Source organism: Pelophylax lessonae (assembly GCF_965119305.1).
Source record: "Pelophylax lessonae genome assembly, chromosome: 5".
Classification (NCBI taxonomy): domain Eukaryota; kingdom Metazoa; phylum Chordata; class Amphibia; order Anura; family Ranidae; genus Pelophylax; species Pelophylax lessonae.
Genome location: NC_138772.1, coordinates 62,030,025 through 62,055,386, shown reverse-complemented (window position 1 = coordinate 62,055,386; position 25,362 = coordinate 62,030,025). Strand labels below are relative to the sequence as shown.

Sequence of the window (25,362 nt, the reverse complement as noted above, 5' to 3'; positions counted from 1 at the left end):
CTGCAAAACTCTTAAAGTGGTTTCTAAGCCACTATGTGATCCTTACATTATCCTCTCTGTTAGATTACAACCTGTATCCTAGTGCCTGTGCTTTGTTAAAAAAAATTGATTTCTACCTGTTTTCCCTGCTCCTATCGATGATCATGTGACTCCCGACTCCCTTCTCTCCCCGTCTGACATCTCCAGGAGGCGGGGCCAAGAACTTCCTCTGACATCAGCTGGGGAGGCAGGGAAGAAAGGAGGAGAGAGCCGGGAGTCAAGTGACGGCCGAGCAGCACTGTGAAAAGAGGTAGAGATTGGCTTGTTTTAAATAAAGCACAGGCACTAGAATACAGATTGTAATCTAACAGAGGGAATGATGTAAAGATCAGATAGTTTTGTAGCATCTGGGAGGGGAGCAGAGCGGCGCTAGTGAGCTGACAGGCAGGGAGGGGAGGAGGACAGAGGGAGACAAAGGAGAGCTGCAGATAGCTGCGGATGACAGAGAGATGTACACTGACCACGGTGTCAGGGCTCAGCAGCCATGATACAACGTGGTCAGTGTACAGAGAGGAGGGTAGAAACTGACAGGATCAGCCAGGTATTGTAGGTGATAGAAGGGGCCAAATTACACAGCACAAGCACTGTGCTGTATAGCATGCTTTAAAGGGAACAGGATCTGTTTTGTTTTTTTTTTTTTAGGGTAACAAACGCTTTAAAGTAAACTTACAAAACAAAATAATCTCAACTGCCCATAAAATTAAAGTTAAGACATCTTCGGTTTGAGAGTAGGATTTAATTTAGGAAAAAAAAAACTTAAGGAGGATATGAACCGTAGAAGAGGTGCCCAAAAAAGGTCAGCAGAGTGCAAAGGACTAGTCACCAGTTTTGCCTGTGGTCTCCCTGCAGGTGATCTTTTTCCCATCAGTGACTTACCAGATAAAAAAACTTACTTAAGGTAAAAAAACCTTCCATTGCAGAGGTCCCCCCTCCCCCCCCCCCATCAGCCCCACATTATACTTACCTGAGCCCAATCTCAATTCAGCGATGTGAACAAGAGCAGAGGTTCTCTCGGCTCTGTCCCTCCTCATTCGGTAGTTTGATAGTCTGCTCCTGTCAATCGAAGCATATGACGAGGGAGTAGGGGCGCAGGGCCGAGCCCTGCTGTCTGTGTCAACAAACTCAGACAGGTTGGCTCGGGAGCCCTCATAAGTGGCTTTGTATGGGGGCATTTGGCCAGGAGTGCCAGCGGGGGACCCAAGAAAAGGAGGATTGGGGCTGCTCTGTGCAAGACCATTTCACAGAGCAGGTAAGTATAACAAGTTTATTACTTTAATATAAAGAAAAAGGAAGCTTTACAACCACTTTAACACAATGCATGTTAATGCGAACAACACATAAGAACAGCAAAGTGTAAATGTGCAACACCCTATGCCATTGTGGAATTTATTTTTTCCACTGAATATTACATTTTTTATAATGTACAATTTCGTGTTTCACTACTGTTTCTATTCTATAATTAGTGTCCATTTACTATGGCACAGATATTGTCTAGTTTTCAGTGTGTTTTTTTTTTTAATGTTCCTGTGGCCACAGATATATAAAAAGCGTCCAAATGGAAGTTGCAAAATTTCTCCCTGATGTAGCAGTCCATTCCTGGCACACCACAGCAGTGAGGTCACCACGATGCTGCTTCACCATGTTTCATCCAGACTGTGGCATGTTGGATACATAGAGGAAAAGGGGAAGAGGAAATTCCATGTACCTCTGCAGGAAGAACTCCATCACAGTAAGTGCAGCAAGTCATCGCTGTGGCCAACGCAATTACATCTCTTCTATGCACCATTAACGTATCTTTGGAAGATGCTAAACAAACCTCTAATCATAATGCAGCGAAGCTGAAGATTAACTTCCTCTTTGTAATGTGATTAAACTGAATAAGAGCTGACATCTGGTGGGTCTCATACCGCACTTGAGGACAAATTTCCTACACGCTATTAGGCATGATAATGTCAAGAACGTGGAAAGTAATTATTAGAGAATACCATGGCTCTCCTGAGAAATCAGGAATCTAGGGGTAATTTCTCATGGGAGATAAATAGTGAACTGATTAAAGTACTATGGTGCATCCTGTTCATGTTATCTGATAACAGCCACCCAAGTCCAATTCAACACTTCATATTCTGCATCTGACATAAATATATATAAGAAGTAGAGTGCCACTCTTTTGAAAAATTGAAAACTCTAAGAAATGAAAGTGAGTTGATAAGATGAGGTGTAAATTGTATCTGTTATTTATTTAGTTCCATGATGCTCATAAAGGCTTTTCAAACATTAAAGCGGAGTTCCACCCAAGAGTGGAACTTCCACCTTAAAGCGGAGTTCCACCCAGTGAACGTTTTTTTAAATAAAAATACCCCGGGACAGTCAGGGCTAGTGCATTCCACAATAGCTAGCCTCCGATCTGTCCCGGGTTGCACTTACCTGCAAGAAGAAATACTTATCTTGAAAATGTATTCTCCAGCGCTGTCATCTCGGGTGTGGGCAGCTTGAAGCCAGCGCGATCCTCTTCTGTCTTCTTCGGTCCCACGATGCACTGCACCGGCCCCGCCGTCAGTTCAGGTGCCTCAGCGTCATCCCTGCACAGCTTCTGGGCATGCCCAGAAGCTGTTTTGCAAGGTATGACGGCGCCTACACCGGAACTGACGTCAGGGCCGGTGCAGGCGCATTGACTCCTGGGAGCGATGACGTTCAGCTCTCAGGAATCATTGCAAGCCAGGAAGTGACGACGGGCCGTGGCCGCCGAGGGGAGGAAGAGGAAGTAAGGTAATTATATTTTATTCTTAACGAGGTAAGTAAAAAAAAAAAAAAATTGCGATTATCCATTTGTTTTTCAGGTGACCCGGAGCGAGAAGATGGAGGTAAGATGGAACTCCACTTTAAGGCCTCCTGACCCCCTGACGTGCCACATTTGGCATGTCATTTTTTTGGGGGGGACCTAGATTTGACAGGTACCCACTCTCACTTCTGCTTGGGCCACCTAGGCGGCTCGAGCGGAAGTTCTCCACTCCCCCTCCCTCCCTGCAATCTTCTGGGACACATCACAGGTTCCAGGAAATTGCCCGTCCACTCAAGACGTGCAGCGCAACTCGCGCATGTTCAGTGCGCACCTGGCTGTGAAGCCGCAAGCTGTTACAGCTGGGTGCCCACTGTAGTGATGCAGGCACCGCGGGGAGAAGAAGGAGAGAACCGAGGTTTTCCAACGGCTGCATTACTGGACGGTGGGACAGGTGAGTGTGTGTTTATTAAAAAAGTCAACAGCTACACTTTTTGTAGCTGCTGACTTTTAGTAAACACAAAAATGGGTAGAACTCCGCTTTAAAGTGTATGTAAACTATAATACTATGAATGTACAGTATTTTGTTATATCTGTATGTTATAGCTGTACGGTAAGTACAAAAAAATGACCTGTCAATCCTGCCAGAAAATAAGTAAAATTATATATTGTTTGAAATATGTACAGACTGAAAATACCCTTTACCTTAATTTTGATATGCATTGTAATGCTCTAGTAGGGCTAAGCTGAAGACATTTTGGAAGAGAAATGATTAAAAAAGATGAAGATCCTTCTAGAATCATCAATTTAAAAACATTATTGTAATATTTACAAGAAAAAGGAGTGTACAAGGTTGTCCATTGTCCCCATTTTGGTTTAAATTAGCTATTGAGCCCCTAGCAAATCTCATCAGATAAAACTCTGAAATGACGAGTGTGCATATAACTGGACAATATCATAAACAAAGTCTGTTTGCTGATGACATTTCGGGGAGATTTACTAAAATTTAAGAATGCAAAAACTGGTGCAGCTGTGGATAGAAACCAATACGTTTACAGGTTTTATTGCCAAAGCTTAACCACTTGCCTACTGGGCGCTTTTACCCCCTTCCTGCCCAGGCCAATTTTCAGCTTTCAGCGATGTCGCACCTTGAATTACAATTGCGTGGTCATGCAACAATGTGCCTATATTAAATTTTTATCATTTTTTCACACAAATAGAGCTGTATTTTGGTGGTATTTTTTCACTACTAGGTTTTTTTATTTTTTGCTAAATGAATGAAAAAAGACCAAAAATTTTGAAAAAAACATTTCATAGTTTGTTATAAAATTTTGCAAACAGGTATTTTTTCTCCTTCACTTATGGGCAGTGATAAGCTACACTAATGGACACTGATAAGGTGGCACTGATGGGCACTGATGAGGTGGCACTGATGGCCACTGATGAGGAGGCACTGGTGGGCGCTGATGAGGAGGCACCGATGAGGCTGCGCTGATAGGCGGCACTGATGGGCACTGATAGGCGGCACTGGTAGGCACTGATAGGCAGCACTGATGGGCACTGATAGGTGACACTGATGAGGAGGCACTGATGGGCACTGATTGGCAACACTGAAGAGCACTGATTGGCAGCACATACATACACAGGGAAAACTGCTCAGGTGTGTAGTGTCCAAAACATCCAAGTCAGGTGCTCATTAGATCCGCAATCCCAGCAGCTGTATTCATTAGAAGTAGAAAACTGCACTCCGACTTGAAGATGAATAAAAATATATTTATTGAAGAATCCAAAAATCCATAGTTGACAAAAATATCAGAGACAGGGGGACAAGACACAGTTGACGCGTTTCACAAAATTAAATTAGCTTAATCATAACTAATTATGATTAAGCAAATTTAATTTCGTGAAACGCGTCAAATATGTCTTGTCCCCTGTCTCTGATATTTTTGTCAACTATGGATTTTTGAATTCTTCAATAAATATATTTTTATTCATCTTAAACTCGGAGTGCAGTTTTCTACTTCTAATGAATACAACTGATTGGCAGCACTTGTGGGCACTGATTGACAGCACTAGTGGGCACTGTTGGGACTTCACTGATAATCAAAAAAGCTGATATCCAGCTTGTGTTTACTTCTGTGATTAGCTGTCATTGGACACAGCTGATCACGTGGTTAATGGCTGCTGTGATTGGCCCTTTACCCCAATCTGTGAATCTGAAGGACTGTAACGCTCCTGCGTTTTCTGAAACAAGATGGATTTGCAGCTGCAGAAAAACTCCACTCAGCAGTCATGTAGAGATACGTTGAAACCCCAATTCCAACTCCCAAGACTCATCACTGTGGTCTGTCTGATTCAGCATACAAATATACACACTCAATAAGATGTTCCTGGAGTGATAGATGTATATAGCAGTATAGTGGTGATGAGCTGAAGAGACAGGTATGAACAGTGACAATAGGTGAACAGCAGTTGAGAGAAATGTTCATGAGAGCATAGATGGTAACAGGTAGGATGCAGATAGGTTAGCAATCATGTATGGTAGTAGGTGGTAGGATAGCAGATGACATACAGGAGAGACTAACACAGTGCAAGGATAGATGTTAGTAGGCTCAAGAGCTAGCAATATAATTAGTGCAGATGATAGTAACAGTCCTTAATATGCAGAGCTAGACAGTGTAAGCTTAGTAGGAAGGTTATGGAGGATTCCCCTGCGGGGTACTTATCACTAATAGCAAGCAGTAGTAGAGAGGTTTGGTATGAGCGAGTGATCCGGTAGCGGGATACAGGGATCAGTAGCGAGGTTCGGACAGCGAGGTACGCTTGCAAGCATATGAGCTTCAAGGCAGGTCAGCAACAAGACACATTGAACGAACATGTGAGTGAGAACGCCGGCGGTTGAAATAGCCGCTCTGCGGCGCTCAGTGATGACAGCATCGGTCTTAAAGGTGTATGCGCACCTACCAGAAGAGAATGGTGGGACGCATACACTGAAGTGGAAAGTAAAATAGGGGTACCAGAGGTACCAGAACATTACAGTACCCCCCCCTTAAGGCCAGCTCCGGAAGGCCTCTAGAACTGTTTTTTCTGGGTATTTCGCGTGAAAATTGCGAATCAGCCTAGGGGCATGTATATCAGTGGTATCCAGCCAGGTGTCGTCTTGGGGCCCATAGTTCTTCCATCGTACTAGATATTGGAGTCTTCTTCTGTGGATACGAGAATCCAGAATCTCCTTTATCTCATATTCTTCTCCGCCTTCAACTTGTACAGGAGGTGGAGGTGGGATGGTAGGCCTTATTCCTTGGTCAGGAACATGGGGCTTCAGTAGCGACACATGGAAGATGGGATGTATCTTGAGGTCTGTTGGTAATGTGAGCTGTACTGCAGCCTTTCCAATAAGTTTCCTGATTGGAAAGGGTCCCAAGAACAGAGGCCCAAGCTTTTTGCTAGGGATCTTTAATCTTAAGTTTTTTGTTGATAGCCAAACGAGGTCCCCAATAGCATACTGAGGAGAAGGTCTTCTATGAAGGTCATAGTACTTTTTTTGTTGACTATGAGCATGTGAGATGGTAGTATTAAGTAAACCCAGAGAGTCTTTTATTTGGGTAAGATAGTCTGAGGCTACTGGGTTACTTGTTGGAAGGATGCGTGGTGGAAGAATAGTGGGATGAAACCCATAGTTCAAATAGAACGGACTCTGTTTGGTCGTACTGTGGGTTGCGTTGTTGTAGGCAAATTCTGCCAGAGGGAGGAGATCCACCCAATCATCCTGTAGGTATGATGTGTAGCAACGTAAATATTGCTCGATGCACTGGTTGACTCTTTCAGTCTGTCCGTTGGTCTGAGGATGGTAGGGAGAAGTGAGCTTTCGCTCAATTCGTAGTATGTGACATAGTTCTTGCCAAAACTTGGAGATGAATTGTGATCCACGGTCAGACAAAAGAGTTTTTGGAATTCCATGTAACTTAAAGACATGTTTCATCAGTAGTTCCGCTGTTTGTTTGGACGAAGGTAGTCTGCGAATAGCAACGAAATGTGCCATCTTTGTCAGATGGTCCACTGACACTAAAATGGTATTAAATCCTTTGGAAGGTGGTAGTTCTACTATAAAGTCCAAGGACACAACTTCCCTTGGAGTCTGGGGTATTGGTAGACTGCATAGTAGACCGGATGGTTTTGTAGTGTCAATTTTGGACCTGGCACAGACGTTGCATGAAGAGACAAATTTTTGTATAGATGTCTTCATATCAGGCCACCAGAACTGCCTGGTAAGCAAATTAAGGGTCTTTGTCATACCCATATGTCCTGCCATAGGCACATCATGTGACAATTCCAAGATCTTGGTGCGCATAGTAGGGGGTATGTAGAGTTTGTCGTTGTAGTAGAGGAAGCCTTCTGCATCAGCACTTAGTTGTGGTGGAGGTGAATCCAAACCTATACTGTGTAGAATCTCTTCCTTCAAGGAACGGACAACCCCAATAATACGCTTGTAGGGTATTATAGGAACGGAAGGGATTTCGGAGCAATTATCTTCAGTTAATCGTGATAGCGCATCCGCTTTTTTATTCTTGTCTGCAGGTGTGTAGGTCACTAGGAAGTTAAACCTTAGGAAGAATAGTGACCATCGTACCTGCCGGTGGGAGAGGGTTTTGTTAGTCTGAAGATATTGAATATTTTTATGATCTGTATATATGAGTATTGGTAATCGGGTGCCTTCAAGTAGATGTCGCCAATTCTCCAGAGCCAGTTTTATAGCAAGCAGTTCCTTTTCACCCACTGGGTAATTCACCTCTGGGCTGCTTAGAGATTTAGAGAAGAAGGCGACTGGATGGAGTGGTGAAGTATTCGTTGGTCGTTGGGAGAGTACTGCTCCTACTGCCATATTTGACGCATCTACTTCCAGAATGTATTGGAGGGATGGGTCTGGATGGCGTAGTATGGGAGCAGAGGTAAAGCTTGTTTTTAACAAGCGAAAAGCTTCATTTGCTTCATCTGACCATTTGAATGGTTTCTTAATACTTGTGAGTTGTGTGAGAGGTCTCACAATGGCAGAGAAGTTCTTGATGAACTTTCTATAGAAGTTTGAAAATCCAAGGAATCGCTGTAGTGCTTTGCGGGTGGTTGGTATAGGCCAATCCTGAATACAGGATATCTTACTCATATCCATCTTGATTCCTGTTTTGGATATGATGTATCCTAGGAATAATACTTCTTCTTTATGAAATAAGCATTTTTTTAGTTTCACGTATAGATTGTGTGTGAGTAATCTGGATAACACAAGTCTTACATGTTTTATATGTTCAGACAAACAAATCACCAGGACCGGATGGCATACATCCGAGAGTACTCAAGGAACTCAGTAAAGTTATATCGAGACCACTGTTCCTGATCTTTGCTGACAGTATTAGGACAGGAGATGTACCAGGGGATTGGAAGAAAGCTAACGTGATTCCAATATTCAAAAAGGGCCAGAGGCATATACCGGGAAATTATAGGCCTGTCAGTTTGACATCAGTAGTATGTAAACTTCTGGAGGGGATGATAAGGGACTATATCGTAGAGTTTGCTAAGGACAACAACATCATCAGCAGTAATCAGCACGGGTTTACAAATGGGCGTTCTTGTCAAACCAATCTCCTAACATTCTACGAGGAGGTGAGCTGTGAGCTAGATAGGGGGAGACCAGTGGATGTGGTGTACTTGGATTTCGCTAAGGCGTTTGATACAGTTCCCCACAAGCGCTTAATTTATAAAAGAAGGTCTGCAGGTATCGATAGCAGGGTTTGCTCTTGGATACGGAACTGGCTAAAAAGGCGTGTCCAAAGGGTAGTAATAAACAGCGCACACTCAGACTGGTCTGAGGTGGTAAGCGGGGTCCCCCAAGGCTCAGTCTTGGGACCAACCTTGTTCAATTTATTCATAAACAACATTGAGGTCGGGATCAGTAGTTCGATATCAGTTTTTGCAGATGACACAAAATTGGGCAGGGCAATAACTTCACAACATGAAGCAGATATCCTACAGAATGACCTGGACAAAATAACAGAGTGGGCAACGACATGGCAAATGAGGTTTAACGTGGAGAAGTGTAAGGTTTTGCACTTGGGGACTAAAAACATAAAAACACAATACACGTTAGGAGGGGAGCCCTTGGGGGAATCAAAAATGGAGAAGGATCTGGGAGTCTTGGTTGATGATAGATTATGAAACAGCATGCAATGTCAAGCGGCAGCTTCCAAAGCCAACAGAATATTAGCATGCATAAAGAAAGGGATGCATTCCAGAGATAAGACTATAATCCTTCCACTTTATAAAACTCTGGTCCGACCGCATCTGGAGTATTCCGTCCAGTTCTGGTCGCCAGTCCTCAGGAGGGATGTGTTGGAGCTGGAGAGAGTCCAGAGAAGGGCAACTAAACTAATTAGGGGATTGGAGGACCTTGACTATGAAGAGCGTCTACAATCGCTCGATTTATTCTCCCTGGAGAAGAGACGTCTGAGGGGGGACATGATAGCAATTTATAAATATCTTAATGGGGATCCCAGCTTAGAAAAAAAGCTGTTCATTCCAAGGGATTGCATGAGGACTCGAGGGCATTCAATGCGATTAGAGGAGAAGCGTTTTAACCTCAGGCAACGCGGGGGGTTCTTTACTGTTAGGGCAACAAGATTGTGGAATTCTCTACCACAAGAAGTGGTTTCTGCGGGTAGTATGGTGGCTTTCAAAAGACTCTTAGACTTACATCTCAAGGATCAGAACATTCAGGGGTATGGGAGATGATTACAGCCACACATACCTACACAGGTTGAACTAGATGGACTATTGTCTTTATTCAAACTCACCTACTATGTAACTATGTATGTAACTATGTAACTATGTAAGGATCGTGAATAAATAAGTATATCGTCCAGATATACCACAACACAGACATCAAGTAAGTCTCTAAAGAGATCGTTTATGAATCGTTGGAAGGCTGCGGGAGCGTTACATAGCCCAAATGGCATTACAAGATATTCGAACAATCCGTATCTGGTTCTGAATGCTGTTTTCCACTCATCTCCATCACGGATTCGGATTAGATTGTATGCCCCTTTCAGGTCCAATTTTGAAAAGTAGGTAGCTCCACGCACTTGTTCAATGAGTTCAGGGATAAGCGGCAAAGGATAGCGATCTTTTACTGTAATGGCGTTCAATTGCCTATAGTCGATAATAGGCCTGAGACTTGAGTCTTTATTGCGGACAAAAAAAAGTCCTGCAGCTGTGGAAGAAGTGGAAGGTCTAATAAAACCTTTTGTCAAATTCTCATCCAAGTATTCCTTGAGATGGGAAAGTTCATCCTGTGAAAGAGGATAAACATGACCAAAAGGCAATTTACTATTTGGGAGTAGATCAATAGTGCAATCATAATCCCTATGGGGAGGCAGTACTTGAGAATTTTTCTCAAGAAAAACTTCGGACAGATCCTGATAGCATAGTGGTGCAATCTCATCTGACACCACAGACAGGATCTTTCCATAAGACGGGAGGTTACACGTACGCTCGCAATAGTAAGAGAGGAAGGTTAGGGTCCGTTTCTTCCAATCTATAGTTGGTTGATGTGTGTGTAACCAGGGAAGTCCCAAAACAATGGGAAAATGGGGCGAAGATAATAGGTCGAAGGTAGTGGTCTCCGTATGAGACTCGTTAGTGGTGACTAGGAGTGCTTGTGTCTGATTTGTGATTGGGCCAGAAGATAACGGAATACCGTTAATAAGACTCACAGAGACAGGCTTAGGTTTTGAAATAATAGGTACTTTATTTAAAGTAGCAAAACGTATATCGATATAATTTCCGCAAGATCCTGTGTCGATCATGGCTTTAGTGGTAATCCTAGTCTGGTCCCACTGCAATGTCAAACGAACAAAAAGATAAGGGTTAGTAAATGAAGTTGTCAATCCCCCTAGGAGGACATGTGAACATTCACCCTCTTTTTTGCGGACAAGGGGACAGACGCTTATCATGTGATCCGGGGATGTGCAGTACAAGCAAAGATTACTGGATCGTCTCCTGGCTCTTTCAGTAGTTGATAAAGGTGGGCGTATGGTTCCTACCTCCATAGGAGTAGGGTCAACGGCCGAAATCCGAGAAGGACTGGACAATGGCATTCCCATTTTTTCAGCCTCTCTTTCTCGCAGCCTCCTGTCTATGTTGATACTGAGTTGTATCAAAGCATCCAGGGTGTCCGGTAAATCCGCTCGGGCGAGCTCGTCTTTAACGGCTTCTGATAGGCTGAGTCTAAATTGAGTTCTCAGAGATGTATCATTCCACCCTGAATCAAGGGTCCATCTTTTTAACTCTGCTACAAAGTCTTCTACAGGTCTCCTACCTTGTTTCAAGGACCTCAATTGAATATCGGCAGTACTCTGCCTATTGGGGTCATCATATAGACTAGCGAGTTCCGCTAGAAATAAAGCATAGGAGTTGAGAAGCTGATCATTTTTCTCAAAGAGAGAGTCTGCCCAGGCCCGTGGATCACCCGTTAGGTATGAAATAATAGTACAGACTTTGATATGATCAGTAAGGTAGGTACGAGGTTTTAGCAAGAAAAGTAACTGACAGGCGTTTTTGAATTCACAAAATTTTTTGCGATCACCTGTAAACACTAGAGGAGGATTTATTTTGGGTTCAGGGGGCTGAGCAGCGGCAAGTTGTGATAGACGGGTTACCTGCTGCTTCAGAGCCTGATTGTCTTCTTTTAATTCAGTAAGAGCGTGTATTAACGCAGTCACTTGTTGTTTTAATTGTGTCACTTGAGTGGGTAAATCTGCTGAATCCATTTTAGGTTCGTTCAATCTGTAACGCTCCTGCGTTTTCTGAAACAAGCAGGATTTGCAGCTGCAGAAAAACTCCACTCAGCAGTCATGTAGATATACGTTGAAACACCAATTCCAACTCCCAAGACTCATCACTGTGGTCTGTCTGATTCAGCATACAAATATACACACTCAATAAGATGTTCCTGGAGTGATAGATGTATATAGCAGTATAGTGGTGATGAGCTGAAGAGACAGGTATGAACAGTGACAATAGGTGAACAGCAGTTGAGAGAAATGTTCATGAGAGCATAGATGGTAACAGGTAGGATGCAGATAGGTTAGCAATCATGTATGGTAGTAGGTGGTAGGATAGCAGATGACATACAGGAGAGACTAACCCAGTGCAAGGATAGATGTTAGTAGGCTCAAGAGCTAGCAATCTAATTAGTGCAGATGATAGTAACAGTCCTTAATATGCAGAGCTAGATAGTGTAAGCTTAGTAGGAAGGTTATGGAGGATTCCCCTGCGGGGTACTTATCACTAATAGCAAGCAGTAGTAGAGAGGTTCGGTATGAGCGAGTGATCCGGTAGCGGGATACAGGGATCAGTAGCGAGGTTCGGACAGCGAGGTACGCTTGCAAGCATATGAGCTTCAAGGCAGGTCAGCAACAAGACACATTGAACGAACATGTGAGTGAGAACGCCGGCGGTTGAAATAGCCGCTCTGCGGCGCTCAGTGATGACAGCATCGGTCTTAAAGGTGTATGCGCACCTACCAGAAGAGAATGGTGGGACGCATACACTGAAGTGGAAAGTGGAATAGGGGTACCAGAGGTACCAGAACATTACAAGGACTCAGTGATCACAGAGCACGCCTCAGGGGGCGTATGATAATGGGAGGATGTCCATGTATGCCCTCCCAGGAAATTAAGCCTGCGCTGTAGCCGTCTTTCAGCTAAAGTGCGTGTGGGAAGGATTTATTGAACAAGCTGAAGTTAGAAGCTGATTGGATATTAGGCAAAGCTGCACCAGATTCTGAGTAATCCAGTTTTAGTAAATCTCCCCCATTATGCCCTATTTCTTATAAACCCTATGCTTTCCTTGCTCAGTTTGGACTATTAGATCCTAAATACATTTTTAAGAACTCTTGAATCAAGCGGTATGGAGCCACTGGTACTTAAAAGTTCGAACTACGAATACCTGAATAGTGGGCTCAACAGACCACAATTTACACCAGCCAACATTTAACACATTGTTCAAAATGAAAAAAAAAAACATTTTATTGTGAACACAAAATAACAAACACCCGGTATCATAAATTCTGACCGAATGATTCACATATGCAAAAATTCACATTATAATAATCAATAAACACAATGTTTAAAGTCCACAGACTCAGGAACCTCCAAAGAAAGATTTAAAATATGCATATCTAGTGTAACAGTGCCAAATCCTGGTGTACAGTATGTCCAGGCCTGTATCCTTACTGTTAAAGCACAGCACCATACATATACAGGATATCATATAGTAGAGGTGTGGTACCCTCCTAGTTTAGGATTCTAGGTCAATTTAGTTTCTAGCTCCTTCTGTATTCAAGATAGCAGTGATCGTTTGTCCTGGACTGTTCAAGGTTTCACAGACTGGGAGTTTGATTGCTATTCTATGCCTCTAGAAGAAGTTTCTAGAGCTTAGGGAAGGAGAATTCAAATACTGAAATTAATACTGATTAGGGCCTAGCCAATCACTGAGGAGGTGTGCCCAGATGGTGGTTGAGAAGCTGATATAGACTGAAACTTTGGCCCTGCTCATATATGTAAGGTGATTCCTTGTCAAGGGTGGTACAATTGGGCGGGATATATATATATATATATATATATATATATATATATATATATATATATATATATATATATTATTATTATGTAAATGTTTGAATATATGAATTATTTGGTCAGAATTAATGACAGAAGGGTAAAGCAGGGATTTTTAATACTTTGACCATGGCTTTTATTATTTTGTAAGTGCAATAAATTCTGTATATTTTGCGATAAGCAATGTAATTTCTGGGTTTTTTAAAAAAAAGTTGTATTAGAACTTTTTGTAATATACATATTGGTTGGTGTAGATGGTGGGTTGTTGAGCCCGTTGTGTCTTGCCCGAATTGGCCAACCTTCTCAAACATTATGGTAAGCTGTCAAGTCTCTTTGTGAACTATGAGAACTTGAAGGCATTTCCTTGCTGGTGGATCTGGATGAGAGTTTGCAGCTTTCTTTTCCGTACCAATGGATGGCTGAACAACTTCCCCATATAGGAATTTACCTGATCAAGTCAAGCCACACCCTTTATGCTATAAATTATCCTCCACTTCTTCCTGCATATTTATTCATTATCCTGGGTAGGCCATAATTCCGCAGGTAAAATGTCCTGCTTTCTTTAATTATATATTTGAATTGTGTCTTGATCATCTCAGTCCTTTTCCATAGAATGTGGAATCCAATCCAATTTTGCAATTTATAAAGCAGAAGGGTAGGCTAAGAATGCCTAAATATATGCTCTATTAGTCCAAGTCTCAGAGTGGCATGGGAGTCTCAATTGTATTGAGATTTTACCAAGCAGCACAGCGCTAAATACCATGCCACCGTGAAAACGCCTCTCTGGGTGGCCCTATAGGGGGTAGAATCTAACCCTCTTTAAGTGAACAACCTGCTTTGGGTACATCCCAAAGATAGAGTAATGTTTCATCAGAACTCCCTCATGCTCCATTCTCTAAAGCCCCCCCCCCCAAATTTACCAGTGTTTTTTTTCCCTAAAAATCCCTGTTTCAATTCCTCAGGTGCCCTCCAACATTGGATTACCCCTGGTTACTCGTGTCTTTCTCAACTTCTCATGGCAGAATGAATGAAACCTTTCTCAGAAATACAACAGACATACACATTCCCTGTCTCTACTTTTTAAAGCTTGAGTTTACAAAAATTTTAGAGCATTGGATCTATTCCTAATTACTGCGTGATTTTACCTTGTGGTCAATGATTCCTTAGGGTGACTGGATTCCTCTGGTTACTTGCAGTTTGGCCCTGACCGCCATCCCAGAGTTCCAACCCAACCCTTCCCTCCCTTCCCTTTTTTGGGTACATTCTCAACTCTCTTTCGTCTCTCTGAAAGTTACTGTTCTGTTTTGGGTAACACTTTATGTAATCATAAATTACATGGAATTCTGTGTATACCTCTATATTCCTGTAAAGTTCCTTCTCAGCTGTTGGGAAAGTGTTACCATTTGCTGTAATCCCTTAAACCATTGTAGTTCTTGAAAACTTTTCTTTAATAAAAATATTGAACAAAAAAAAAAAGAGTTTGTTCTTAGTGGAATAAGCAATCATTTTCCTTATTATGGTATAGGGTGGTCTATCAGTCTCCATCACTGAGAAGTACTGAGGGGGCCATATTTATATATTCATAGGCAGTAGCAGTATATTTTCCCTCTTGATAAACATAAGCACCATGTTCCTTTAAAGGAGAAATACAGCCAAAACCTGTGTGGCTGTACTTCTCCTATGAATCAAAGAGGTGCAGTCCGTTCTGCACTACTGTGAACCATTTTCAGCAGCCAGCAGGCTGATGCCCGCTGTCTGCTTAAATCACAGAGCCAGTCCAGGTTCAGGAAAGATCACGACCATATGGTCGGGATCCGCCCACATGCCTGGACCGGATCCTAGCTTGGCCTCTCAGAGAGCCGCTAAGAGCCCAAGCTGGCCGCTCCAGTGAGCAAGGGAGGGGGGCAGAGCAGACAACCCTGACTGACAGTCACCAGCTCTCTGCTCAGGGAGTCCTGAGAACCGAGAGATCAGCGGTGTTTGATCGCTCGGTTCTCAGTCTTAGAGATTTTTTCGGAATGATACTTACCTAAGTGGATGCAGCATTGGGCAAAAAAAACTAATTCCCATACTCCTCTTTTAATGTGAACCTGTGTGCATTGCCAGTGCTGCTCTCCCGATTATGAAGGGTCTTCAGGTACCAGTATTTCTCTAATACAAAAAAATCCAGGAGCACGGGCCGTAGGTGAGGAAAGTTTCAACTGTCTCTTTAGCAGGAGGCACCTTATTTAACATCTTTATCCTACTGACAGAATCATTTTAAAAACAATCAATCTAAGTCTTTCTATAACCATACTGAAGTTTATAGATCTTTAAAAATGACCTTTCCATTTCAACTTGTGGACACCTATGATTTTTTACAATAATAAAAAAAACAAATGTAGGCCTCTTGCATGTGATACTGATCTATAAACATCGGATATTCCTGGCAGAATAAAAGTGAGGTTGGGCTGCATAGCACTTGCATGTATGTGAACATATTAGCGCACACAAGCGTGAACATTTTATCAGCTTAATTTTATTGAAGGAAGCGTGGTATACGTGCGTATTTGTACATATGTGTGTGCATACATGCAAAAAAAACAGACCGGGAGCTCAGATTTATGTATTTTGTTCCTGATATATCAGGGCATGTTTAAGCAACTGTGTGTAGAGGCACATTGGAAAAATGATCTGTATTTACATCATAAAACACATAAAAAATGCCTGTGTGTCTAAAAACTTTGCATTTTTAGGCAGCAGTGTGCAAGTGTTTTCTCAACCTTTTTTCAGTCAAGGCAATAGACAATCTCGAGACACCCTTTTAAAATTATAGACAATCTCCAGGGACCCTTTAAAAATGATGGACAGTCTCGAGAAAATGTAAAAGCTACTCTAATAGTTTAACAAAATGCAGCAAGATCCACAAGTCCAAGTAGGACAGGCAACGTTAGAGGTGATGTATTCTTCCAAAGCAAATACACTTTTGCAAACTAGTACTGACTAGTATTCCAATGTTTCTCCCTCACTCAGCTAATGTTATCCCACCGCTGATGGAGAGGCAGGGGAGGACTGGCCCAGGGGGCAGGGGGGCAATTTCCCCCTGGGCCGCTCTGATGCCCCATAAAAAGGCTGCACCGCTTCTGCTACAGACATGCCTAAAGGATTATTGGTGAAGGGAAGTTAAAAGTCCCTGCCGCTGACCTACTGAGTGCGGGTTGAAGACAAGGACAGAGCGTAGGCTCCCAAGCATGGATGGTGTAAACTGTGTCCGAGCAGAGGCTGGTTTAATGCCCCAAAGGAGACTCCCCCCCCCCCATCCCCCTGGCCAGCCCCAACCAAGCTGTCCCAGCTCCCCCCAACTGCCCCCAGCTGGCCAGGTCGGGAACTGTGAGTAGAGAGTACCGGGAGCGGAGCTTCAGCCTAGAATGAGGGTCAGGAGGAGGACAGGAACAGGGGGAGTGGGGCCCGGCACCATGGGCCTTTGGTTTGTACTTGCCCCCTGGGCTGAGAGTTGCCAGTCTGCCCCTGTGGAGAGGGGTAGGGGAGGGTCAAACATTGATGCTAAGCAGGGGACTGACATCTTCCTTATCAACCGATCATGCCATTGGTCGTTATGATGCTGGAAACAGAAGGTTTTAATGGTGCATAATGAAAACCCAGTGTAACTAAAAAGCAGCCTTCATCCGCACGTCAGCTTGTATACAATTTTTGGGCAATTTTTAGGCATTTTGCCAAGGCACCCCTGAAGAAACCTCAAGGCACCCTGGTTGAAAAAGGCTAACCTAGCTCATCCCATCACCTAGATTGAGGTGCTGTTTCTAAGACAGCTCATGAAAAAAAATCGTAACCTCTCAAATGAGAATGTATTTTAAAAATACCTACACAATTTGAGTTCAGTGTATTATATGTCACTATTGCATTAATCTAACACATTCCAAACCTGACATAAAGCATTACCTCACAAGACCGTGATTGTCCAAAAAGAAGTCAGGAAAATGATTTGCTCTGTTGGGCTACATTCCTAAACTGCACTGATTCACACGTCAACAAATTACTGTCTGCGCAGCGAGCCTAATGCCTCTCATCTGTTGCTCGTTACGGTTCACATTGTGGGGATTCATTACACACAAGTGCCCTAACCTACAGTGACAAACTCTGCATGTATTCTTTCTCTCCCTGGAATATTAACAAGTCAGAGTACCAGAAAGTTGCTGATTACAGCCAAACTTCATGTAAGCAGCTAAATGCATGACAGACATGTGAGCTGGCTGCTACAAGATTTGTGTTGGCCCTGTCGGTTTCATGAACCCGGTACCACAGACAGCGCAGTCCGGTTGGTGACTTAACTTTGCTCCACATGAGTAAAGCAATGCAACTTGGTCACTGACTCTCCCCTATCTTTCTGACTGGACAGTGAAGGGCAACTACTACATCAATGAGGTCATGGCCTCTGCTCACTTTCTTCAGTCCTCCTTTCAGAAAACTCTTAGTGCTAGATTGGCAGTACTCTTCAATGCAGCCTTTAAACACTTTATGCTAATATTGAGTTTCTGAACATAGAGGCCTGTTTGAGTTCTCATAGTGCATGTTTCTGAAGACATAATAACAAGATAATTGGCTTTTGCCAGTATGTACTGTATATACCCAGTTATTGTTATCTGACTCTCTGCAATTCTGTGGGACAGCTCTCTGGGTACAATGCCTAATATATCTGAAAGTCTTTTTCCACAGAATTTTATTGGTCATTTTTTTTAGGCGGTACAGTAGGTCACCAAGTCTTTCCTCAGTCCTCCCCAGCTACAGGGCTTGGAACCAGCATGCAGAATGTGAAAGCACATGTGCACAGCCAATTTGTACATACATACTAGGACCAATTTAGACGGGAGCCATTTACCTAACAACTAAGTCACTGTGCCTTCCTGATCTGAGTACAAGGCTGTACTCAAAGTAATGCAAAAGTAGATATAACTTTTTTATTTTTTACAACTTACATAGGTCGTTTAAATTTTACATTATGGTGAATCTTCCTCTATAGTAACTCTTCTTCATATTTTAGTTGCAGGTAAATAATTGATTCCAAGCAGAAGCAACGTATTGTTATTGAGTTCTTGATAATCGAGGAGTGCAGGCTGACCGACATTCACAGAAGGCTACAGAACATTTACAGAGATAACACCATTGACAAGAGTGGACAAGAGTTGTCAATGGTTTCATCTCCATAAACATTCGGTAGCCTTCTGTGGATGTAAGACAGCCTGCACACCTCCTGATGGTACGTTTCTCCTGCTTGGAATTTATTATTTACGTGCAATGAAAAAGAAGAAGAGGAGTTACTTTAGAGCAGTGGTTCTCAACTCCTGTCCTCAGGACCCACTAACAGGCCAGATTTGCAAGATGACTGAAATACATCACTGGTGATATCATTTGCTGCTCAGTGATTGCAGTATTTTAGTCTGCATCTCCCCAAGGTAATACTTAAAATCTGGCCTGTTAGTGGGTCCTGAGGAGAGGAGTTGAGAACCACTGCTTTAGAGGAAGAGTTACTCTACCAATACATGAAATTTGAATGACCTATGTAAGTTGATAATAAAAAAATTATGCCCACTTTTACATTACTTTCGGTAAAGCCTTCATATAAATAGAAAAGGCTTTGAATGTTTGGTGCTATATGAATGAATATGATAAAAATGAGAAAATAACTGCAGCATGGCAATACAAAGTCAGTGCATACTAATGATGACAATACATTGGACATGGGACAAAAGAGGGACAGCGATGCCCCATAGTAAGCCTATGGGTGACGGCACCCATAGCCATTGTCGGCTATCTCTCCTCTTCACTGAAGCTGGCTGTTAGGAATATAATTTGCCTGGACTGGACCAATCTCAGAATAGGTAAGTATAGACATCTTTCTATTACAGGGTAGATGATAGAATAGGGTTTAGATAGAAGGTGGTGGTGGTGGTGGGGGGGGGGGGTGGTTCTGGGTTGAGAGCAGTTTTAGGCTTAGTTAGTGTTGGCTGTACTTCAACTTTAAAGTATACTAAGGAAAAAATTTTGCTTTGGATAGAGGAAGGAACATATCTCATCCCCTAACTTTCTGTCTTAAAGACACAGCAGAAAGTAAAAGTATGAGTAAATCTCTCCATAAAATGAATATATGGGCACATGTTCATATGAGATCACTGATATCTCCAGCCTCTCACCCTGTTGTTTTACGTGTTCTGCGAGGTATGGAATGCCCCAACCCCCAGCTGATTGTTATTAGTTAGTGAATAAAATACATTTTGGTTTTTGGATAGAAATTAGTTCAAAGGACGCCCAAGCTTATCTCTGCCAAAGGGCCTCATGTGGCCCCTAGGCCTCAAGTTGGGCACCAAGTGTTTATACTGATCAGCTATCAATCAGGTTACAAACTATTGTGGGTAGTGCCCAAATAATAGGATACATCATGTAAGAAATTGACCTTTTAGCAGTCAAAGCACAACTGGCTGCTGTCTTTACAACATCCAGATATGGATGGCAACATTAGAGGATGCTACAAATATTTACATACTGCCACATTCTTCGAATGTTTGTTTTCTAGAAAGTAATACTTGTGTTTATTATCCCAAGTCCTTTTTGCCATGTGGATCAATGACTACCTGCCAGGTTGCCATCATTGAGGAATTTGGGTTTATTGTTTCTTGCTTAAAACATCACCAGGCAAAAAAACCCAGAGCTTACGTCAATTCTGGAATGTCATGTGTCTATCAGGAATGGAAGACGTTTGGCTTTGGCTTGTCGAGCGTCTTTTAGACTCCTGTTCCGCAGTTTCCCTTACATATACTTATCTATCAGCAAGCTACACAGCTGGTTCACAAATACAGGACGATAGATCCCACGGGAGAGAAGAATTATGTGCCGGTTGGATTTAACCTACTAATCACTTTCAGATGCTGAATACAAGGTTATAACAACTACGACAGAGCATAACAACTCCATAATCTGAACCGACAACAAAGACCGACTCTCAGCAAACAGACTCTTAGCCACCGTCGTAAAATTCTCATCATGTTGTTTCAAATTCTGCAGCTCCAGGCAGTTTGGGTATTGGGCTATCAGCAGATTCCAGTCTCAACAAATAATTTAAAAGTATTTGACTAGTAGACAACATTCTTACTTTATATGATGTAATTATTTTGCCCCAAAATTATGTAAAAAGGTAAGAAAAAAAAAACTGTTACAGCACTAAAGGAGAATTCCAATAAAGCTGAACTATATACACTCCATGGCCACTTTATTGGGTACACCTTGCTTGTACCGGGTTGGACCCCCTTTTGCCTTCAGAACTGCCAAATTCTTTGTGGCAAAGATTCAACAAGGTGTTGGAAACATTCCTCTGAGATCTTGGTACATAGTGACATGATAGCATAATGTACTGTAGTTGCTGCAGATTTGTCATCTGCACTTCTATGATACGAATTTCTCATTTCACCACATCCCAATAGGGATTGAGATCTGGTGACTGTGGAGGCCGTTGGAGTACAGTGACCTCATTGTCATGTTCAAGAAACCAGCAGTGAGATGATTTGAGCTATGTGGCATGGTGCATTATCCTGCTGGAAGGAGCCATCAGAAGATGGGTACACTGTAGTCATAAAGGGATGGACATGGTCAGCAACAATACTCAGGTAGGCCGTGGCGTTTAAATGATGCTCAGTTTGTACTAAGGGGCCCAAAGTATGCCAAGAAAATATCCCCCACACCATTACAGCACCACCACTGCCAGCCTGAACCATTTATTCAAGGCAGGATGGATCCAGGCTTTCATGTAGTTTACACCAAGTTCTGACCCTACCATCTGAATGTCGCAGATGAAATTGAGACTCATCAGACCAGGCAACGTTTTTCAACTCTTCTATTGTTCAATTTAGGTGAGCCCCTGCAAATTGTAGCCTCAGTTTTCTGTTCTTAGCTGACAGGAGTGGCATCTGGTGTGGTCTTCTGCTGCCGTAGCCCATCTATTTCAAGGTTCCTTGTGTTGTGCATTCAGAGATGTTATTCTGCATATCTTGGTTGTAACGAGTGGTTATCTGAACTACTGTTGCCTTTCTATCATCTGGAACCAGTCTGCCCATTCTCCTCTGACCTTTGATATCCACAAGGCATCTTCATCCACACAACTGCCGCTCACTGGATAGTTTCTATTTTTCAGACCATTCTCTGTAAACCCTAGAGATGGGTGTGTGTGAAAATCCCAGTAGATCAGCAGTTTTTAAAATACTCAGACCAACCCATCTGGCACCAACAACCAAGCCACGTTCAAAGTCACTTAAATCCCCTTTCCTCTCAGTTTAAACTTGAGCAAGTCATCTTCACTACATCTAGATGCCTAAATGTGTTTTACTAGGGTTACTGCCATGTGATTGGTAGATTAGCAATTTGTGTTACCAAGCAATTGAACAGCTGTACCTAATAAAGTGGTCAGTAAGTGTATATGAATATAAATACATTTTGTGTGCACCAAACTACTTTGTAAATCTAAATATTATCTTGAAAAAGTAACAGCGACATTGTCATTGGGCTGCATAAAACCTGTGCAGAAAGCAGAGCTGTGTAAAGGACCCAGCAGCTTCTACTTCTACAGGCTGTCTGCAGGAAACTACAGAAGGGGATGGATACATTATCAGTGCACCCTGCACAAGGAGAGAGAGCAGCAGCGACCGTTTTTTTTTATTACAGGAAGCTCCTGCACAAGGCAAAGTGCAGGGATGGTTTAAAGCTAGATTTTTGCACAGGTCTAGAAGAAATGTCCAAAGGATGCCAAGATTTAAGTAAGAATACACATGGCCCATTGCAACTAAAAATATAAAGGGAAGCCATTAAAGTGTCACTAAACACTAAAGTGTCCAAATCATTTGGTGGAGGGGGGATTATGGTTTGGGGTTGTTTTTAGGGGCTAGGCTTGGCCCCTTGGTTCCAGTGAAGGTAACTCCTAAAGTGTCAACATACCAAGTCATTTTTGGACAATTTCATGCTCCCAACTTTGTCAGAACAGTTTAGGGATGGCCAATTCCCGTTTCAAAATGACTGCACACCAGTGCACAAAGCAAGGTCCACAAAGACATGGATGAGCAAGTTTGGGGTGGAAGAACTTGACTGGCCTGCACAGTCCTGACCTCAACCCGATAGAACACCTTTGGGTGAATTAGAGCAAAGACTGTGAGCCAAATCTTCTTGTCCAACATCAGTGCCTGACCTCACAAATGCGCTTCTGGAAGAATGATCAAAAATTCACATATCCACACTCCTAAACCTTGTGGACAGCCTTCCCAGAAGAGTTGAAGCTGTTATAGCTGCAAAGGGTGGGCCAACTCAATATTGAACTGTACGGACTAAGACTGGGATGCCATTAAAGTTCAAGTGCGTGTAAAGGCAGGCGTCACAATACTTTTGACAATATAGTGTATCATGATATTGCATTTTTCTTCAGTAATGGCAACCTCCACATTTTTTTTTTCTTGTTTCCTCCTGTCAACCTTATCATTACTGTGTCCTGGAAGTCGGCAAGAAAAAACCGAGTGCGTTGTGGGGTTCCAAGGGAATCAACCCTCCCAGATCCCGCATATCTAGGTGCTGGGTATTTGCAATAACAGCTGGTGAATCGGTTGCCAGGGGAAAGCAAGGAAGGTAAGTATTAGTAGGTGGACTATAAAGAGAGCCTGTTACTATGCCGTGTGTGGGCAAATGCTGTTGGAATGAGCCTATGCAAAGGGAAGGAGTGGTGGAAAACCATGTTCCCTTATTGGGAAATCTTTGCTGTAGTGGCAGTGATAAATATAAAAAAAACACCAGACTTCACCCACAACTGCGATACCAATATGTTGTCCACTTGGCCTTTAAGCAGCAAGAGTTTTAACTTACCAAGTCACCATGATGTCAGAGGTGTCTGGGTGGGGGAGCTGGCAGTTCCTGACTTCAGGGTTCAGAATCGTAGGGTTGAGAAAGAGCTGAGCATCCACTGTAACTACAGGTCGGGCCCTGAGAGAAGAATATATAATACATAGCTCAGGCAATAAGGTAAAGCAGTTATTAAGCTACTGCCTGCCAAACACTGCAACCATGCTAATATCCTGTACAAATTTTTCAATTAATTCCTGTGGAGCCCCTTAGATTCTAGTCCCAGGCTCTGTACATGGAGTCCCAACTTCTGCCCATGCTAAGAATAAAATCCTGCCCATCAGAACATAAAGCCTCACCAACCGTCATTCAACTGTCAAATGGCAGAACATGATTCGGCAGTAGGGGCACATTAAGATGCCTGCATTGTGCTACAAATGCAGGTTAACAGGCATCATTACTTGCACTATCATGTGCTGTGTTAAGTCAGCTTATTCATCTGTATGGGCTGCCAATGTGCCACAACACAACAAAAATCAGATATGTACTATTTTTTTTTTTTACACCAAGCACTGCACTGTGCAGGTGTAAGGCCAGTCTAAACAGTCTGACATTTGATAGCTGAGTGTAAGCTAAGGTCAGGATTAGGCAGGGCCTATTGTCCAGCATAGATAATTGTCAATATCCTATGTACAGCCTAAGCCTAGGGTCAAAGGGGCACCACAATGTAAAATATATTGATCTGAGGACATCTGAAAAGAGTCAGTACTTTTAAGAAACATTTTAAGCCAGGTCAGAACCACGTTAAGGCTAACCTCACACTATGCATGCATTAATGTGTTGCAGTGACATTCATTCTGAAAGGCATCTCCAATGTTCTTCCTTGCGTTTTGGTACACTGCACAGGGAAGAGTAGTACAGGTGTGTCTTCTGGTGCGTTGATAGCCCATTAAAAATGAATTGGCTGACTTAACGCAACATATGCTAACATGTTAATGTGTGTGCTACATCAGGCTGGCAAGATATTAGGCTTAGGCTGTAGGCTGGTTTGTAAGGGCTTTGTAGAACCTACCTGTAAACTGCTACTTTTTCTACACCGAAGGCTCCAACAATAAGATCTGGGGAAGAATCCAAAAGAAATAAATGTTAAACTCTTACAATGGCAGCAATAATCCACTCTTACATCACATTGGTCAATAGCAGAGGAGTACAAATCACCTTTCCCAGATTCACCCTCTGGAACTGAAAGCTAAAATTTGATTGGTCCCTGAAGATTACCAAGTATATTGCAATAAAATATATACCATGAAATAAAATGTGAACAATGACAGTAAGATAAACATATAAATGTAGTGTGCATTTATTATATGTGTGTTGTTTTTATGAAGACAGTGTTTTATGCTAGGCATGGTATGGCCGTTTATTGTGAGGGGGCTGCACCTATGTCTCATTTTACGATCTTTATTGTAAGATAACATTTTTATGATTTCTGATTCTATTTAAAAAAATCAAGCGCAAAATGATAACTTTGCACCTTTTTTTTGCTTTTTGCTCTGCCTTAATAAATTAGTCTATATGCAGGCAGTCCCCCGGTTACAAACAAGATAGGTTCTCTAGGTTTGTTCTTAAGTTGAATTTGTATGTATTTTGGAACAGGTATATTTTTAAGTGCAAGTCAAGCCAATAAAATTGTTTTAAAGTTTTTTGGATAGCATAGGGAAGGGTTGACACCCCTGTAACGTTTGTTTTGCTGTCTGTGCCCCTGATTTCACCTCACTTTCTGTCCCTGTAACATTTGGATTTTGAAAATTTTGTATTGTGGAATCAAGGATTAGTGATAAAAAGCTTTAGTGTAGACACATTTTTCCAGTGATTCCTCTTCCTAGAGGTAGATTTCCTCTCAGTTTTTGTTGCCTCCCTCCGTTTGTAAGTATGAGTCATATGTAGGTTGGATGTACAGTCATGGCCAAAAATATTGGCACCCCTGCATTTCTGTAAGATAATGCACCACTGTAT

The 25,362-nt window shown here is 42.4% G+C and overlaps 1 protein-coding gene across 1 annotated transcript in view; it reads right to left on the bottom strand.

Annotated features, from left to right (window-relative positions):
* The window catches only part of ITGA8 (integrin subunit alpha 8), a 278,907-nt gene that overhangs the window by 81,894 nt on the left and 171,651 nt on the right, over positions 1-25,362 (bottom strand). Inside the window, exons 14-15 of the mRNA XM_082258730.1 lie at positions 24,419-24,464; positions 23,371-23,487 (exon numbers count right to left, since the gene is read on the bottom strand). Of these exons, the coding sequence (XP_082114856.1) occupies positions 23,371-23,487; positions 24,419-24,464 (163 nt within the window). The remainder of the gene's footprint in view (positions 1-23,370; positions 23,488-24,418; positions 24,465-25,362) is intronic.